Below are 19,777 nucleotides of genomic sequence, written 5' to 3' on the forward strand. Positions count from 1 at the left end.
ACAGCTGAAGCCGTTACAACAACAACAACAACAACAACAACAACAACAACAACAACAACAACAAAAACTTGGATATTTCCAGGGTTCTGCGTAAAGCGCTGCTTACTGCGCACGTGCATGATCATCGTAATGATTATCATTGGAGAGACTGTACCATCGTTTGGCATGATCTTGTCTCTGATTGGTGGATCTACAGTTACTCTGACCACGTTTATTCTGCCCTCCTATTTCTACATGAAGCTGTGCGATCAGACTGTGCCTGGATGTCCGGTCAGGTGAGTAACCAAGTCACTTTCTTAAAATAATAATAAAGTAGGTATTAATAAAGAGTTTTTCATCAATAAACAAAAGAGAGGCCCAAAGCAATCGCCCTAGCTAGGGCTGATTGAGAGGCTGACGAAAAACGCCGACCCCGTTTGAACACGAGAAAAGGAGAGGAAAAAGAAGGAGAAGATCAATAAAGAGGTTTGATAGAGGGAACTGTAACTGCTAAGGTCTTATCGTCCCGAAGTCGAAGAGAGCATGAACATGGGATAGGAGAAAGACAGCCGTTCCGAGAAGTATAAATGCGCATAGCGACCGGTGCCAGCATGGTAGGTAAACATTGGCTTTCAGGATTATTGAGATATTTGGAAAATCCTACAATGCTGCAGTGAGCACCAAAGTTGTGACATAACAACACAAAGAAACTGCTTTACATTACATATGGCCTACGACACAGACCACACGAGTCTAATGTAGCAGTTGTTTCGTTGCTACGAAATAATGGAAAAAAATCTGGTGTGAACATCACACGACTTTCCTTATCCTATTAAATGATGCTTATTTGAGTGTTCTTTTACCCTAACTTTTACAAAACTGAGGAACCAGCGCATGACGATTACCCAAACACACAATACTTTCAGTACCAATAATCGGTACAATACTTCGCTGGTAGGCGGTTGTGGAAATGGCCACATTACGTCATTGTACCAAACACAGGGTTGTGTCTACAAATGCTAGGTCCATACTCCTCATATGCCGCCTTGGTATGGCACACCTCATAGAATTCGGGGGTGGATGCCAGCATGGAACCCCCGAACCAAACCGCGTACCTTTGCATATGATGAGTTATCACTTGAACATCGATCGGTTTCGGCTGAAAAAGAACAACAACGGGTATAAATGATGAATAAATTGTTTGCCATGTAGGACGTCCCTGGTTCGATTTCCAAAGTCAACAAATATTTCAACGGGTCACTTTCTTGTGTTCTCGTGTTACGAGGTCAACATCATCATAGGAAGAATTGTTTCTCTTAATGGCCATAGTGTAGGACGTCCCTGGTTTGATTTCCAAAGTCAACAAATATTTCAACGGGTCACTTTCTTGTGTTCTCGTGTTAAGTCAACACCATCATCGGAAGAATTGCGTCTCTTAATGGCCATATGATGTAGGATTGTAGGACATAGATCATATGGCCTACGACACAGACCACACGAGTCTAATGTAGCAGTTGTTTCGTTGCTACGAAATAATAATAATAAAAAAAATATGGAAAATCAACATAGTTATAGTTCCAAATAGACTTAAATAATCTAATCTAAATAATCTAAAATCTAAATCATGGTTTATTTGTTCTTGTGTTCTCGTGTTAACTCAACATCATCATCATCGGAAGAATTGTCTCTTAATGGCCATATGATGTAGGATTGTAGGACATACATCATATGGCCTACGAGACAGACCACACGAGTCTAATGTAGCAGTTGTTTCGTTGCTACGAAATAATAATAAAAAAAAAGATGGAAAATCAACATAGTTATTAATTACGTCAAAGTTCCAAATAGACTTAAATAATCTAATCTAAAATCTAAATCATGATTTATTTGTGGTGAAGCTGATAGCTTCTTCACAATTTTTGTAGATATCACAGCATTGCTAAGAACCTCCTTTACTATTTCTGACATATGTATCTGTATTTTTTTCTTTTTACTCTGGTAATGCCACCTTCTTAAACAGCATTTCTTAAACTTAAAGGCGGCATTTCTTAAACTATAATGTGGTCCGTATCCAAGTTTGGATGAGGAAAGTAAAAAAGTTCCAATCTAATGAAAGTCTCCGCCCTTCAAGTGGAAATAGTAAAATCGAAACTTCATCCACTCTTCTTCTTGAAAATCAACATAGTTATTAATTACGTCAAAGTTCCAAACAGACTTGAATAATCTAAAATCTAAATCATGATTTATTTGTGGTGAAACTGATAGCTTCTTCACAATTTTTGTGGATATCACAAACCTCCTTTACTATTTCTGACATATGTATCTATAATTTTTCTTTTTACTCTGGTAATGCCGCCTTCTTAAACTATAATGTGGTCCGTATCCAAGTTTGGATGAGGAAAGTAAAAAAGTTCCAATCTAATAAAAGTCTCCGCCCTTCAAGTGGAAATAGTAAAATCGAAACTTCATCCACTCTTCTTCTTCCTAGCCTTTCCCTATTTAAATAGGGTCGGCGTTTCTTGTCAGTCTATTCCAGGCAGCCTTATTGTGTAGCTCATGTTTTGATGTTTTTTTTTTTACCCAGGTCTTGATTCACACAATCTTTCCACCTTTTCTTCGGTCTACCTCGCCCTTTTCTCCCTCTCACTTCTATCAACTCTTTTTCCTATGTAGCTCTCATCTCTTCTTTCAACATGTCCACATACCAATGCAGTCTCCTCCCCTGGAACTTCCTTGACACTTCCGTTACCTTCATCGAAACTTGATCCACTCACCTTGATATATCCTCTCTCAACTCTTTTCCCTACGTAGCTCTCATCTCTTCTTTCAACATGTCCATACCAATGCAGTCTCCTCCCCTGGAACTTCCTTGACACTTCCGTTACCTTCATCGAAACTTGATCCACTCACCTTGATATATCCTCCACTCAGCGTCTCGCTAAGTTTGAGTCGGGCGTCCACGACGCGCTTGATATCTCGTTGCAGCCAGGTTTTTTTGGCTCTGTGCTTGGAGTTCGGGGTGCACTCAGCCTCGTCAGGACAATTGAGTAGCCACTTTAATCGAGTAGCGACCAGTGGCGGCATTACCAGAGTAAAAAGAAATTATAGATATAAATAGTAAAGGAGGCTCCTAGTAATGTTGTGATATCCCCGAAAAATTGTGAAGCTCTCAGCTTCACCACAAATAAATCATAATTTAGATATTGGATTACTTACTTTCTCATCCATTTGCCAGGGTCAGCATCGTACTTGGCAAACTCCTTAGCAATATCGGGACAAATATAAGAGTACCGTTCCTTGATAGCTTTAGCTGTTTCCAGACTTTGTTCTGGAGGTATACCAATCTCTCGCTCTCTCAATAGGGACTGAATGAAATAGGTAATGTTACGTCCCGCTATGGGTATGTGCTTGATACATGACCCTATCACATAGCCTTCCGCCTGAAATAAACAATAATAAAATAATTGATCAAACGAAGTGAACGTCTACGTTTTAACTCGACCGTTTTGCGTTTGGTTTAGATGTTTATGTGTTTCATTGTTCCGCTATAACTCGCGATTGCCTGGTCCGATATTTTTATTATTATTATTATGAATATATCCACTTTATTTATTAGTCCAATATAATAACGGTAAATAATGCAAAGTATGGGCACTATTTGGCAACATACTTCACATGTAGGCATTTCATTCTTCCTCTGCAAGCACTCTTCTTATAATTCCAGTTGTTGAGATGATGACTGATTTTTGGCATTTCTTTACAACATTCCTGGCGTTCTTTATCTTGAGTTTTTCCAGATTACTGAGCGTGTTTTTGTGTACAAGCCCATTGGTTGTAATGACTATTGGGAATATGAACACACTAGCTGAATTCCGTCGCTTCGCTCCGGAATCCCGCTAGTTCATCCCGAGGCATGGAATATTCCTACCAAATTTCAGCTTTCTAGGTGTCGTGGTTCTGGAGATAGAGCGATCAGTGTGTGAACTATGAAATGTGGACTGTGAATGAGTGAATGGATCTTGTTCTTATAATATAAGCTGAATTCCGTCGCTTCGCTCCGGAATCCCGCTAGTTCATCCCGAGGCATGGAATATTCCTACCAAATTTCAGCTTTCTAGGTGTCGTGGTTCTGGAGATAGAGCGATCAGTGTGTGAACTATGAAATGTGGACTGTGAATGAGTGAATGGATCTTGTTCTTATAATATAAGCTGAATTCCGTCGCTTCGCTCCGGAATCCCGCTAGTTCATCCCGAGGCATGGAATATTCCTACCAAATTTCAGCTTTCTAGGTGTCGTGGTTCTGGAGATAGAGCGATCAGTGTGTGAACTATGAAATGTGGACTGTGAATGAGTGAATGGATCTTGTTCTTATAATATAAGCTGAATTCCGTCGCTTCGCTCCGGAATCCCGCTAGTTCATCCCGAGGCATGGAATATTCCTACCAAATTTCAGCTTTCTAGGTGTCGTGGTTCTGGAGATAGAGCGATCAGTGTGTGAACTATGAAATGTGGACTGTGAATGAGTGAATGGATCTTGTTCTTATAATATAAGCTGAATTCCGTCGCTTCGCTCCGGAATCCCGCTAGTTCATCCCGAGGCATGGAATATTCCTACCAAATTTCAGCTTTCTAGGTGTCGTGGTTCTGGAGATAGAGCGATCAGTGTGTGAACTATGAAATGTGGACTGTGAATGAGTGAATGGATCTTGTTCTTATAATATAAGCTGAATTCCGTCGCTTCGCTCCGGAATCCCGCTAGTTCATCCCGAGGCATGGAATATTCCTACCAAATTTCAGCTTTCTAGGTGTCGTGGTTCTGGAGATAGAGCGATCAGTGTGTGAACTATGAAATGTGGACTGTGAATGAGTGAATGGATCTTGTTCTTATAATATAAGCTGAATTCCGTCGCTTCGCTCCGGAATCCCGCTAGTTCATCCCGAGGCATGGAATATTCCTACCAAATTTCAGCTTTCTAGGTGTCGTGGTTCTGGAGATAGAGCGATCAGTGTGTGAACTATGAAATGTGGACTGTGAATGAGTGAATGGATCTTGTTCTTATAATATAAGCTGAATTCCGTCGCTTCGCTCCGGAATCCCGCTAGTTCATCCCGAGGCATGGAATATTCCTACCAAATTTCAGCTTTCTAGGTGTCGTGGTTCTGGAGATAGAGCGATCAGTGTGTGAACTATGAAATGTGGACTGTGAATGAGTGAATGGATCTTGTTCTTATAATATAAGCTGAATTCCGTCGCTTCGCTCCGGAATCCCGCTAGTTCATCCCGAGGCATGGAATATTCCTACCAAATTTCAGCTTTCTAGGTGTCGTGGTTCTGGAGATAGAGCGATCAGTGTGTGAGAATTCGATGGATTCAAGAATCTGGCTCCTTTGGAATCCTTTTCATTTTCCTTACATAGACATATTTTTTTCTTTTTTTTTTAAAAAAAAAAAAGAGGTTTGACAGAGGGAACTGTAATTGCTAGGTCTTATCGTCCCGAAATCGACGAGAGAAGGAAGACAGGAGAGGAGAAAGCCAGTCGTTCCGAGAACGAACATTATCCCATCAGGATAAAATCCGCCCCGGGCGGGAATCGAACCCGCGGCCTAGCGCTTACAAGGCAGACGCACTACCAACTAAGCTAACTAGGCTGGCAGCTCTTTGACTTTAAAACCTCGCCTAAGTCAGCGCAACTGTTCTATTGATTTTCAGTCATGGCTTTCACTTCCCTCTTTGGAATACCTATCTTCTACTTCAGTGGACCAAACGAATCCAGTCCCCGAGTGGATCCCGTGGATTCACTGGATTCAGATTTTCAAAAGAAAGAATCTGCTGGATTCGACGGATTCATTAGATTTAGAAAAAAAAGTACCCTTTAGGCTAGATTGAACCAACTGGTTCACCTCCGGTATGCCAGCCTGGTTAGCTTGGTTGGTAGCGCGTCTGCCTTATAGGCGCTAGGTTGCGGGTTCGATTCCAGAACGGATAATGTTCGTTCTCGGAACGGCTGGCTTTTTCCTATCCTGTCTTCTTTCTCTCTTTGATTTCGGGACGATAAGACCTTAGCAGTAATAGTTCCCTCTGTCAAAACTAAAAAAAAAAATACCTGCGGTATACTCTCTATTCTCGGGCGTGTTGAGAGGGGGCTCCGTCAACAGAAAGTAATGGTCTTCGGGTTCCGCCCTCAGATATTTGAATATGCACTGCTCAAAGAATCGCTCCATAAGGTCCCAATCTTCTACCAGACCATGTCGCACTGGATACTGGAATCAGAGAACGAGCGAAGTGAGGATTACGTTTTAACAAGAGAATTTGATTTTCGGTGTTTTTCGTCATCCTCTCAATCAGCCCTAACTAGGGTGATTGCTTTAAGCTGACATTTGGTTTTGGCTACAAATTTTACGAGTGGATGCCCTTCGCACTTAACCTTCGCTATTTCTTTAGCAAGGGAAATTTCAGGCTGGTATGCTCCCTGTTTCCAGTCCCTCAGACAGACTGGTGTGAGTGTAGAAGTAGATGAACTGACAAAATTACCACTAAGATATGAGCCTAATGGAGGAGTTGCAATTGGGAAAATATTATTGATAAAAGGTAGAAGTAGATGAACTGACAAAATTACCACTAAGATATGAGCCTAATGGAGGAGTTGCAATTGGGAAAATATTATTGATAAAAGGTCGATTCCTACGTAAAATGTTGTGAAAAATCCAAATCTGAGGTCGAAACTCGGAAAAAGTAACTTTAAAAGGTCGAGAATTCAATTTTTAATTGCCGTCCTAATGAAAAAGTTCGAAGAGTTGTGACGTCAGAGAGTACGTATGTACTTACGAAATGTTTGAGGCAGATTAGCTTTGAACCATAAAGCCAACTAGAAAACCAAAGACAACAAGAAGACATGAGCTTTTAGTTTGAACCAAAAGAAACCTATGGAAGTATTTTCCAATCATTCAGGAAAGGTTATCATTTTTGTTTTGATTTCAGATGTGTGATCAGTGAGGCAACAGGTCACATCATTGCAGGTGGCACCACATTGAAGATATTTCATCTTAACCTGAGAGGTAAAATCCAATACATTTGCTCAATAGATATTGACATCAGTGGCAAACTACTTGAAGTTATTGTCCTTCATTCCAAAGTGTTCAAACTTTTGCTCGTAGACAATGCAGGCATCAGTGTTTATAATACGGAGCAAGACACATATGGTCGGATACCATGTCAATTCAAACATAGGAACAAAGACACAATCGCCTGTCAACTCCTGGATCTCTGGCGGTAAGCGAACTTTTCAGCCCTACTGTGACACGGGCACCTTGTAAACAGCGGTAATAGCACACGTTGAAAACGCCAGTTCTTCAGAGATCACAGAAGTTAAGCAACGTCGCGCGTGGTTAGTATCCGGATGGGTGACCGTCTGGACAATGACGGGCTGCTAACTTTTCTCAGTCCGAAAGCGTGAGTCACTGGTGTTTTCCTTTTTTTATGTTCTATTTTTATTTATTTTTTTTTTCAATATTTTAAAACCTTCAAAGCCACTTTTGCAATTAAGAAAAAAGTACCTACATAAAGATTTTATTTTACACTTCAGATGGAGGATGGATTCCTGTCATGTGAATTCACCGAGAGAGGAAATCATGTGAGTGTGTGGAATGTAGAGAATGGAGCCTCGGAGAAAATCAAAGGCAAGTTTCACAATTTTAAATTTATTTCCAGATTTCGGAGGTCTATTCTTACGCCAGTTCTGTAAACTCTAGTTCTGTATATTTCAGGATTCAGTAAACAGTTGAACACGTAACTAACTAGCTGGGGGCACGGTTAGTCCAGTGGTAAAGCCATTGCTTGGAGGTCTATTCTTACGCCAGTTCTGTAAACTCCAGTTCTGTATATTTCAGGATTCAGTAAACAGTTGAACACGAAACTAACTAGCTGGGGGCACGGTTAGTCCAGTGGTAAAGCCATTGCTGGCCATGCAGAAGGTCCCAAGTTCAATGCTCATCATCGACAAAAAATTGTGCTCGTTTTTCGATTGCAAATATTTCAACGTGTTACTTTAGCCATTGCTTGCCATGCAGAAGGTCCCAAGTTCAATGCTCATCATCGACAAAAAATTGTGCTCGTTTTTCGATTGCAAATATTTCAACGTGTTACTTTCTGGTAATCTCGCGTTTACCCAGCACCTAAATGGGAAGTATAGTGTCTCTTGTCGCCCATCTGATGAGAGGCATACTACGGGATGGGCATGCTAAAACACAGATCACATGAGTCTAATGTACCTACCCGTGTTTTATTGGTACGAAATAAAAACATCCTAAAAAAAAAAATAAAAAAAAAATACTTACTGCCTCTTACTTTTTGTGACGAGGCCCAAGTCGGTATTTGGCCTTGTCACAAAAAATAAAAAAAAAACTCTTCTCCTTTATTTTCAGGACTAAGTTCATCATACATGGGCTCTGATGTGCGAGTATGCTCCGTTCTATATCTCTCAAGTAAAAAAAAAAAATAAAAATAAAATACTTACTGCCTCTTACTTTTTGTGACGAGGCCCAAGTCGGTATTTGGCCTCGTCACAAGAAATAAAATGAAAAAAACTCTTCTCCTTTATTTTCAGGACTAAGTTCATCATACATGGGCTCTGATGTGCGAGTATGCTCCGTTCTATATCTCTCAAGATAATAAAAAAAAAAATACTTACTGCCTCTTACTTTTTGTGACGAGGCCCAAGTTGGTATTTGGCCTTGTAACAAAAAATGAAAAGAAACTCTTCTCCTATAATTTCAGGACTAAGTTCATCATACATGGGCTCTGATGTGCGAGTATGCTCCGTTCTATATCTCTCAAGTCACATCCTGGCTGTTCTTATTAAAAAAAAAACCTGTTCGATTTTGACAAACAAACATAGATTTATATGTCATTTTAACAGGAGAACTTCATGAAAATCTATTCGATTTCGACAAACAAACATACATTTATATTATCTGTCTGTTTGTTTATGGGGTCCAGAGGATTGAAGGGTTTGGCAAAGTGGCTTCATCGATTCTGATGGTTGCTAAACTTAAAGATGCGTTTACAGTCGATCTAACCCCATACCCCATTAGAGGATTTAATATACCATTGGTTCGCTTTTGACATTTGCAAAAAATGGTGCGACTCATAATCCCAAACAAAATGTTCTTTCTCTGTGGAGTTTGAGCTCGATCAACAGAAGGCTTGTACTACAATAGGTGCATTTTCTTTTCCTTTCGGGGGCACGGTTGGTCCAGTGGTAACGCGCTTGCTTGCCATGCAGAAGGTCCCGGGTTCGAATCCCACCATCGACAAAAATTTGTACTCGTTTTTCGATTGCAAATATTTCAACGGGTTACTTTCTGGTGTTCCCGTGTTGACCCATGTCAAAATTAAATAAATTCATTAATAGTGACCCCAATTGTTGGTAAAGCTCCCGAAAGTGAAGACTGTGAAGAGAGAAGAAGGATAAAATCCGTCCTGGGCAAGAATCAAACCCGCAACATAGCGCTTGCAAGGCAGACTGACTGTCCAAGGACTCTAAGAGATTCGGTATACAGTTTGTGTTTGTATGTATGTTTAAGAAATGGTGAAAGTAAGAAGTTGTATGGGACACATACACATTACATTGAAATGAGGGTCTTTTCTGACGAAATTCCTGTGTGCGGAGTCCAGTATGTAGGACTATTGCACCTCATTCTTGTTGTTATTTCACTCTTCTCCTTCAAAACATTGCTGTCTCTTTTATGAAGTTCAGCAACGTTTTTATCTGTTCTGAGTGTATTTTGAGACCCAGTGCAGGGCACTCAATGAGAGCGAGTATGGGATAAATTGTGGACACCAAGTTCCAACATCAGCCACTAGGGGGCACCACTTACCACTGGAATGACATGGGTGACACCATCTCCACTGTCCACTACAATCCCGGTCAATGTTCTCTCTTCTATGGGCCGAGCTGTTCTTATTAGTGATCAGGGCATTGTTCATGCTATTGATATATGGAATACTCGCACCGGTGTTTGTGTCCATGGTCAGATCTATAAGGTAGGTTTGTGGCCCAAAACCAAATGTCAGCCCAAAACAATTACCTACTCTACATGGCAGGGCCGTATACAGAAGGAGTTTGATTCCGTTTGACTTGGACAATGGCTACTTACTACAATAACAACAGCACATACACATAGATAACTGTTCTTATTAGTGATCAGGGCATTGTTCATGCTATTGATATATGGAATACTCGCACCGGTGTTTGTGTTCATGGTCAGATCTATAAGGTAGGTTTGTGGCCCAAAACCAAATGTCAGCCCAAAACAATTACCTACTCTACATAGCAGGGCCGTATACAGAAGGAGTTTGATTCCGTTTGACTTGGACAATGGCTACTTACTACAATAACAACAGCACATACACATAGATAACTCTTTCCTATTTCTCAAATTCCCCCCTCCTTTTCTCATCCTCTCTTTACTCTCCGTTCTTTTTCCCCCTTTCCTAACTCTCTACTCCCAACTCTCTACTCCCTCCTCTTTTCTCACTCCTTTATTTTTATTTCAAAACACGAAGAACGCGAAACCGAAACACAATGTTTCGTTTCAGTTTGAAAAATCTTTCAACACACATTAGAAGTGTTTTGATAAGACGGTACCCGTTAATAGACGAAATAAAATATTTTTAGCCTTTAATGTCGGAATAGTCTGATCAACTTTCAACCGATACTATGTAGGGTATCCACCAATAACATAAGTGAAGATTTCACGATTGAGAGATTTTTCAATCATATCAAAAAAGAGTCCTTAATAAATAAATAATTGGATTTAAAGAAGCTTTGCAAATGAAAACGCCTTTAAATCAGCGTAGAATTATACTATCTTTTTAATGAGTCTTGTTTGGATGATTATATTGATTACCTAGAAAACCTCGGATTAGTGAAATTTCTAATGATGCTGATTGTTTGTGGTAGAGCTGGTCATAACTTTTTGGCACTTTGCGCCACAAATCCTCCGAAATAATGTTTTCAATTATTGGAATGCACTTAATGTTCATAATTTTATCAACCACTGAGAGAGTTCAATTATTTGTAAACCAAAAAATGGCCTTAGTTTGGGGGAAAAAAATCTTGAATTATTAGTTTCCAATTTTCAACATTCCAAGAACCCCTGTAGAAATGGAATTAATTGTTAATTCAACTTCCAAGAACCCGTATAGAAAAATGTGGGCTATTCTGGACATTTTTGTACACTCTCAGATACTAACTTTTGACTTTTTCTGCTTTTTCCAAGTAGAAAAAACTCGCTGTAGACAGTTTGTTTGAACATAATTATCATAAAAAAACTGTTTTGCTTCATTGTTTTTTCTCTTTTTTCGGGGGAAAAGTTGAATTCCAATTTCTTTTTGAGCATCTTTTTTGTCCTATCCTCTCAAATATTAATGTACAAATTTTTTACAGTAACCATTAGGTTTTTGCCAGCGTACCTTACCATTCTCTTCTGTTTCCTGAGTTTTTTTGAACAAAAGCCAACGGAGGATACCTTTCTCATTTTCTGGTTGTTATAGGACAAAGCCACATATTGTCTTTTTTTTACTTTCTATTATTTTCCTTGAATTATGTACCTACAAAATATTTATTTAATTACTGCGTTCTGTTTAAATATGGTAAATTTATTCTTACCTTTTTTTCTAGTCAGTCCTCAGTCCTACATATCTCAGACGGGCAAATTGTGTTATAATTATCTACTGTATTCCTCCGTTGTGCTTTCTTCAGAAAAACAACCTTAACAATTACATAATAACTCCTTGTAAACAATAACGTGTCTTGTGTGTTGTACAAAATGAACAAGGTTTCCATCTACTTTGTGGTTTGGTAGGCATCAGCAAGCGTTTTTTTTTCTCAAGCCCTTCAGTGTCCACGTTCAAGGTTTTTGTGAAGTGAAAACATAGTGTCTATCATTCCACTATCTCATTTTCTTTTTAGTTAAATTCCTTTTAGGGATGAGCTTTTCATTTTTCAGCAAAGTCACAAGTTTGGGTCGGAGTTGTGTTTTTTGGGTCACTAGAAAGCTGTTTTTCTTCGAAGCTCGTAAGTACTACAGTTGCTCATTTGCGCAGTCAAAAGTCTTCTTTACCTGGGCCCGAAAAGCCCCTTTTGAGCATCAACCAATACTATTGGTTAGGGGGCACGGTTGGTCCAGTGGTAGCGCGCTTGCTTGCCATGCAGAAGGTCCCGGGTTCGAATCCCACCATCGACAAAAGTTTGTACTCGTTTTTCGATTGCAAATATTTCAACGGGTTACTTTCTGGTGTTCTCGTGTTGAGCCAGCACCTAAATGGGAAGTATTGTGTCTCTTCTCGCCCATCTGATGAGAGGCATACTACGGGATGGGCATGCTACGACACAGGCCACAAGCGTCTAATGTAGCAGTTGTTCCATTGCTACGAAATAAAAACGGCGGTGAAACACTCATCTTTTAAACCAATCTCTCAATCTCTCTTGTACTACAATAGGTGCATTTTCCTTTCCTTTCGGAGACGGAACCGGTTCTCTTTTGTACCCTGAAATATCGCCTGTACTAAACCATAGGAAATAAAACATTCAGCGCCATCGGAACCGGTTACGAAAGGAAAATACACCTATAATAAAATTATCTACCTCGGCTGGGATTGAACTCACGCCTTCCTGTTTACCAGGCGAGCGTCTTGACCACTACACCTCCGCGCCGAGGCAGGGCAAGGAAGGCACATGGGTATCGTTTGGGAATCCCTGACCTACACAGAACAAATAGACATAGACCTGCGCCTTGTTATGTCTAGGGAGTCATTACCCTGCCGCCTCTTTCCTATTTCTCAAATTCCCCCCTCTTTTTCTCATCCTCTCTTTACTCTCCGTTCTCTTCCCCCCCTTTCCTAACTCTCTACTCCCTCCTCTTTTCTCACTCCTNNNAAGGAAAGGAAAAGCTTTTTCCGCTGGAAAATCCAACTGGGGTCCGGAGATTAACTGATAATCTGGAAAACTACTTGCGTTTCAAGACTTTAAATCTGTTATAGTACATATTAGGAAACCCAGTCCTTTCACCAATATCTATCACGATGTCGTTTTGGATTCCACTTGAGTCAAATCCAGATGTAAGTACAACAGCATTTTAGGCTGAATAGTGGCAAAAAAAAAAATCCAATCTAAAAAGTCACTAATCACCCTCTGCTCCTATAGTTGAAAGTTAAAAGGGCAGAACAAGCAGTGTCTACTGTTATTGTAGATGCACCTCAAGGACAAGCTTTGAAGAACACAAGGTAGGCTAGACTTGCATGAGTTAAGCCTGAGTGCATTGTGTATTCTGCAAATCTTGTGCAAGTACACTAAAAAATCACATGCAAGAGTATTTGAAAGTTAAAAGGGCAGAACAAGCAGTGTCTACTGTTATTGTAGATGCATCTCAAGGACAAGCTTTGAAGAACACTAGGTAGACTAGACTTGCATGAGTTAAGCCTGAGTGCATTATGTGTATTCTGCAAATCTTGTGCAAGTACACTAAGAAAGTTAAAAGGGCAGAACAAGCAGTGTCCACTGTTATTGTAGATGCATCTCAAGGACAATCTTTGAAGAACACTAGGTAGACTAGACTTGCATGAGTTAAGCCTGAGTGCATTATGTGTATTCTGCAAATCTTGTGCAAGTACACTAAAAAATCACATGCAAGAGTATTTGTCCACTAAATATTTGGCTCAGTGACTTGTAAAAAGGCCTCTGCAGTTCCTCCATAGGATTAATTTTGTTCACAATCTAAAGAGAAAAACTTCAATTTTGACAAAATTCAATGAAATAGGAAGGATACCTACCATTTGAGATTTATGGTGAAACAGACTGACAAACTTGAGGAAAAGTTCCCGAGTTAAAACTCAGAACTCACTTTGTTGCCTAAAAATTTGTTGACATCTATTAGGTATGTACAACCTGATCTGTGTGAATTATAGCAGTTGGATTTTAGTTTACAAATGTAAAGTAAGTAAGTTCAGTTACAAACTGCAACATTCTACCCTTTGATAATAACTTGATGCTTATTACTGCTCAAATGGGACAACAGATTAACTTCGCTCAAACAGTAGGCTACTATGATTGTAGTTGAATATTCAATTCATGATAACCATATGTCAGGTGAGATTGAACCTATGTCCTTCTGATTACTAGGCGAGTGCTTTGACCACTACACCAGTAAAACAGGATAGTTGTGTCTAGTGTTCTGATTCAGTCTGAGGATAACCAGCAGTGAAGGTAGATTGAAGATAATCATTTTAAATCAGGGGGGTGTATTTTCCCTCCCAATCCAAGTACTAGCCATGACCAATGTAGCTGAACAAAATGTAGCACTGATCTGGTTATGATTCATAGAAAGGGTAGGGTTCCCCCATCATTTAGATACCTATCTCGGTCTTACCCTGTTCCAACGTCAATGACGCATGCCGGTAGCCTTCCAGTCATTGTCCTAAGCTCGGCAGTACAGACTGACACTGATTTAACACTAAATCAAAATTAAGGAAACCTGAGAGAAATTAAAATAACTTCATAGGAAAATTAATTAAAATTAAAAGAAAAAGTCAAAACTCGAAACACCTCAAACACCTCGTCCAACGAATACTTGAGAAGTGAGCAAACTTCCCTCTTTTCACTCTTCGAGTCTTCGAGCCGAATTTTTTTGAACGAAATAGTACAGACTGATTTAACACTAAATCAAAATTAAGGAAACCTGAGAGAAATTAAAATAACTTCATAGGAAAATTAATTAAACTAATTTAAAAGAAAAAGTCAAAACTCAAAACACCTCGTCCAACGAATACTTGAGAAGTGAGCAAACTTCCCTCTTTTCACTCTTCGAGCCGAATTTTTTTGAACGAAAAAACTCGGTTAAAACTGTGCTATGTTCTCAAACGTGCGGCGTTGCTATCTTCACCGTAATGAGCTCGGCAGTACAGACTGATTTAACACTAAATCAAAATTAAGGAAACCTGAGAGAAATTAAAATAGCTTCATAGGAAAATTAATTAAAATTAAAAGAAAAAGTCAAAACTCAAAACACCTTAAACACCTCTAACACCTCGTCCAACGAATACTTGAGAAGTGAGCAAACTTCCCTCTTTTCACTCTTCGAGTCTTCGAGCCGAATTTTTTTGAACGAAAAAACTCGGTTAAAACTGTGCTATGTTCTCAAACGTGCGGCGTGCGGCGTTGCTATCTTCACCGTAATCACCAAAAAAAAATTCAGGCCGTGGTTATGAACAGGGCTGAGTTAGGCCATTCTGAGATGTTCTTGGCAAGTGGAAAATGATGTGGTAACTTAACACAGAGCCTTCATGAGCTAGCTTTTTCGCTGGAAAATCCATTAATCCAACTGGGGTCCGGAGATTAACTGATAATCTGGAAAACTACTTGCGTTTCAAGACTTTAAATCTGTATAGTACATATTAGGAAACCCAGTCCTTTCACCAATATCTATCACGATGTCGTTTTGGATTCCACTTGAGTCAAATCCAGATGTAAGAAACCAATCTCTCAATCTCTCTTGTACTACAATAGGTGCATTTTCCTTTCCTTTCGGAGACGGAACCGGTTCTCTTTTGTACCCTGAAATATCGCCTGTACTAAACCATAGGAAATAAAACATTCAGCGCCATCGGAATCGGCTACGAAAGGAAAATACACCTATATAAAATTATCTACCTCGGCTGGGACTGAACTCACGCCCTCCTGTTTACCAGGCGAGCGTCTTGACCACTACACCTCCGCGCCGAGGCAGGGCAAGGAAGGCACAGGGGTATCGTTTGGGAATCCCTGACCTACACAGAACAAATAGACATAGACCTGCGCCTTGTGATGTCTAGGGAGTCATTACCCTGCCGCTTCTTTCCTATTTCTCAAATTCCCCCCTCCTTTTCTCATCCTCTCTTTACTCTCCGTTCTCTTCCCCCCCTTTCCTAACTCTCTACTCCCTCCTCTTTTCTCACTCCTTTATTTTATTTTAAAACACGAAGAACGCGAAACCGAAACACATTTCAGTATTTCAGTTTGAAAAATCTTTCAACATAGTACATACATTAGAAGTGTTTTGATAAGACGGTACCCGTTAATAGACGATGACGAAATAAAAGGTATTATTTTCTTCTTGGATATTTTTCAACTAGTACAATAGAAGTAGATATACAGTATTTTGTGAAAAGAAATTTATTTTGACATTTCAGTTCCTTGTTTTCCATCTTCGGAGAAAGATATGGATGTAGAGAAATAATATAAAATTAATCAAGTTTACAACCAAAAATGGTAGCTTTGAATAATTTAATTGGACCAACAAACTACATACAAGGCAGGGATACAAATAAAAGAACAGAACTTTGAGCTCCTAAGCCCAGCCAAACCGGAGAGACAAATTAGTCCTGAATTAGTTCTCATCAATCGTACACAGGGTATTTGTATGATAAAACATTTGCGAGGAAACTCGCCAATACCTTTTTCTGTAGACCTCTTTCATGAGTGTGTTTTCTTTGGATTGCAAAGTTGGTACAAAGTACTGGTAATTTAAGAATATTGTTGTCAGAATTACTTAAAAATAAAAATGAGACTTGTTTAAACTGCTTCCTTTCTGTATAATTATAATGATCGTCGTACACAGGGTATTTGTATGATAAAACATTTGCGAGGAAACTGGCCAATACCTTTTTCTGTAGACCTCTTTCATGAGTGTGTTTTCTTTGGATTGCAAAGTTGGTACAAAGTACTTGTAATTTAAGAATATTGTTGTCAGAATTACTTAAAAATAAAAATGAGACTTGTTTAAACTGCTTCCTTTCTGTATAATTATAATGATCCATCATCTCTAAGCTAAATACTTAGATTGTCAAGTTAGGCTCTCTGGTCTAAAGTCTACAAAAGTAAATGTAGCAAAATCTTACCTTAACCGAGTAACCTTTGGCATCAAATGCTTCATCTCCAATGAAGAAGTCAAGATCTTCAACACCCTTGGTCAGTCTACGAATGGCTTGATCTCCAATCTTTGCTGTTTCCTTAATGGCAATGGCTGACGGAATGATAAATTGAGGCTCTTTGTTGGCTGCAAATCCCAGTTTGGTATACCTAAAAAGAAATGAAGTTGGTGAATTTGATAGCACTAAAATAATAGTGTGGTCCATGGTGACAGAATCTGTCACAAAATGTGGTGGTACAATAACCTGATCTGTGTGAATTATAGCAGTTGGATTTTAGTTTACAAATGTAAAGTAAGTAAGTAAGTTCAGTTACAAACTGCAACATTCTTCCCTTTGATAATAACTTGATGCTTATTACTGCTCAAATGGGACAACAGATTAACTTTGCTCAAACAGTAGGCTACTATGATTGTAGTTGAATATTCAATTCATGATAACCATATGTCAGGTGAGATTGAACCTATGTCCTTCTGATTATGCCAATATTAAACCATCTATGGTCAATCCTAGGTTATTCCAGAACTTCTATGTGTATTTTATATCAATATTTCTCAAATAATAATACCATTATTTTGTTGATGATGTTTTGGAGGTAGAGCGGGTCAATATAATACCATCTACGGTCTATGGATTCTACAATCCAAGGTCCAATGTTTTCCCATTTACAGCCAATCCAAGGTAATTCTATAACCAACTTAAGTACTTTTAATACCAGTATTTCTCAAAGAACAATACCCATTTCGTTTTGGAGGTAGAGCGGGTCAATATAATACCATCTACGGTCTATGGATTCTACAATCCAAGGTCCAATTTTTTCCCATTTACAGCCAATCCAAGGTAATTCTATAACCAACTTAAGTACTTTTAATACCAGTATTTCTCAAAGAACAATACCCATTTTGTTGATATTTTGGAGATAGGGTCAATATTATTATACCATCTACGGACTTTACAATCCTAGGTAATTCCATAAACAACCTACGTTTAATACCAGTATTTCTCAAAGAACAATACCCATTTTGTTGATATTTTGGAGATAGGGTCAATATTATTATACCATCTACGGATTTTATTCTACAATCCAAGGTCAATGTTTTCCCATTTACAGCCAATCCAAGGTAATTCTATAACCAACTCAAGTACTTTTAATACCAGTATTTCTCAAAGAACAATACCCATTTTGTTGATATTTTGGAGATAGGGTCAATATTATTATACCATCTACGGATTTTACAATCCTAGGTAATTCCATAAACAACCTACGTTTAATACCAGTATTTCTCAAAGAATAATATCATTATTATGTTGTTGATGTTTTGGAGGTAGGGTCAATATTATACCATCTATGGATTTTACAATCCTAGGTAATGCCAAAACCAGCCTACGTTTAATACCAGTATTTCTCAAAGAATAATATCATTATTATGTTGTTGATGTTTTGGAGGTAGGGTCAATATTATACCATCTATGGATTTTACAATCCTAGGTAATGCCAAAACCAGCCTACGTTTAATACCAGTATTTTTCAAAGAATAATACCCATTTTGTTGTTTTATTGGTGTTTTGGAGAGAAATGAATATTTATTTCTAAAATTAGTTTGTATTTTGTTTTGTACCATAATGTAGGTACCCTCCATAACCAGTTTATACTGATGATTCCTACCTAAGTGATTCCATAACCTTATTTTTATATTTTTTATGGAGACATCTATCTTCCAAAAATGTTACCTACAAGTAGAAGATCTCTTCAAATCTGGCACTACCAAGGATGTATAACCAGTTTTTACTGATGATTCCTAAGTGATTCCATAACCTTATTTTTATATTTTTATGGAGACATCTATCTTCCAAAAATGTTACCTACAAGTAGAAGATCTCTTCGAATCTGGCACTACCAAGGATGGTACCCTGCACAATAACTGCATTGGCCCTTTTATATTTCCTTGAGCGTTTGAATTAATAAATTTTTAAACCCATTTTGAAGGACATTACCATTATTTACTTCATGTTCATGGATGTGGTGAAGATAAACAGAGAGGGACTTATAGCAAAGATAGGTACTGCGGTTGGCGGTATTTTGACCGCTTTTGGACAGATTTCGACCGTTTTTTGGCGGTATTCAGCTATAGCGACAAAACGGTTAGAGATATTGTAAAAGTTAGGGTAAAAGAACACTCAAATAAGCATCATATAGGATAAGGAAAGTCGTGTGATGTTCACACCAGATTTTTTCACTTCCCTCTTTGGAATCCCTATCTTCTACTTCAGTGAAGCAAACACAAGAATCCAGTCCCCGAGTGGATCCCGTGGATTCACTGGATTCGGATTTTCAAAAGAAAGAATCTGCTGGATCCGATGGATTCATTAGATTTAGAAAAAAAGTACCCTTTAGGTTAGGTTGAACTAACTGGTTCACCTCCGGTATGCCAGCCTGGTTAGGTTGGTTGGTAGCGCGTCTGCCTTGTAGGCGCTAGGTCGCGGGTTCGATTCCTGAACGGATAATGTTCGTTCTCGGAACGGCTGGCTTTTTCCTATCCTGTCTTCTTTCTCTCTTTGATTTCGGGACGATAAGACCTTAGCAGTAATAGTTCCCTCTGTCAAAACTCTTAAATAAATACCTGCGGTATACTCTCTATTCTCAGGCGTGTTGAGAGGGGGCTCCGTCAACAGAAAGTAATGGTCTTCGGGTTCCGCCCTCAGATATTTGAATATGCACTGCTCAAAGAATCGCTCCATAAGGTCCCAATCTTCTACCAGACCATGTCGCACTGGATACTGGAATCAGAGAACGAGCGAAGTGAGGATTACGTTTTAACAAGAGAATTTGATTT

The 19,777-nt window shown here is 39.0% G+C and overlaps 2 protein-coding genes and 2 long non-coding RNA genes across 5 annotated transcripts in view; 3 read left to right on the forward strand and 1 right to left on the reverse strand.

Annotated features, from left to right (window-relative positions):
- Nucleotides 1-958: 958 nt before the first annotated feature.
- On the reverse strand, nucleotides 959-14,451 carry LOC103512627 (actin-related protein 3). The gene is made up of 5 exons (XM_017445480.1): nucleotides 14,408-14,451; nucleotides 9,857-9,938; nucleotides 3,196-3,419; nucleotides 2,821-2,980; nucleotides 959-1,138 (listed from the first exon to the last, which is right to left on the reverse strand). Exons 1-5 carry the CDS (start codon nucleotides 14,449-14,451, stop codon nucleotides 959-961), a joined length of 690 nt encoding a protein of 229 aa, XP_017300969.1.
- On the forward strand, nucleotides 7,220-7,658 carry LOC113468829. Its single transcript, XR_003392441.1, has 2 exons — nucleotides 7,220-7,250; nucleotides 7,564-7,658. It is a non-coding gene; the product is annotated as an uncharacterized LOC113468829 (long non-coding RNA).
- An 884-nt stretch (nucleotides 14,452-15,335) lies between the features above and the next one.
- LOC103512628 (ubiquitin carboxyl-terminal hydrolase isozyme L3) overlaps nucleotides 15,336-19,777 on the forward strand; it is an 11,646-nt gene continuing 7,204 nt past the window's right edge. For both annotated transcript variants that reach the window (XM_026826054.1, XM_026826053.1), the window contains exon 1: nucleotides 15,336-15,512. In XM_026826054.1, coding sequence (XP_026681855.1) covers nucleotides 15,468-15,512 — 45 coding nt within the window. In that variant the 5' untranslated portion in view covers nucleotides 15,336-15,467. The remainder of the gene's footprint in view (nucleotides 15,513-19,777) is intronic.
- On the forward strand, nucleotides 17,422-17,959 carry LOC113468828. The gene is made up of 2 exons (XR_003392440.1): nucleotides 17,422-17,538; nucleotides 17,698-17,959. It is a non-coding gene; the product is annotated as an uncharacterized LOC113468828 (long non-coding RNA).

This window comes from Diaphorina citri, unplaced genomic scaffold, assembly GCF_000475195.1.
Source record: "Diaphorina citri unplaced genomic scaffold, Diaci psyllid genome assembly version 1.1 scaffold866, whole genome shotgun sequence".
Taxonomy (NCBI): domain Eukaryota; kingdom Metazoa; phylum Arthropoda; class Insecta; order Hemiptera; family Psyllidae; genus Diaphorina; species Diaphorina citri.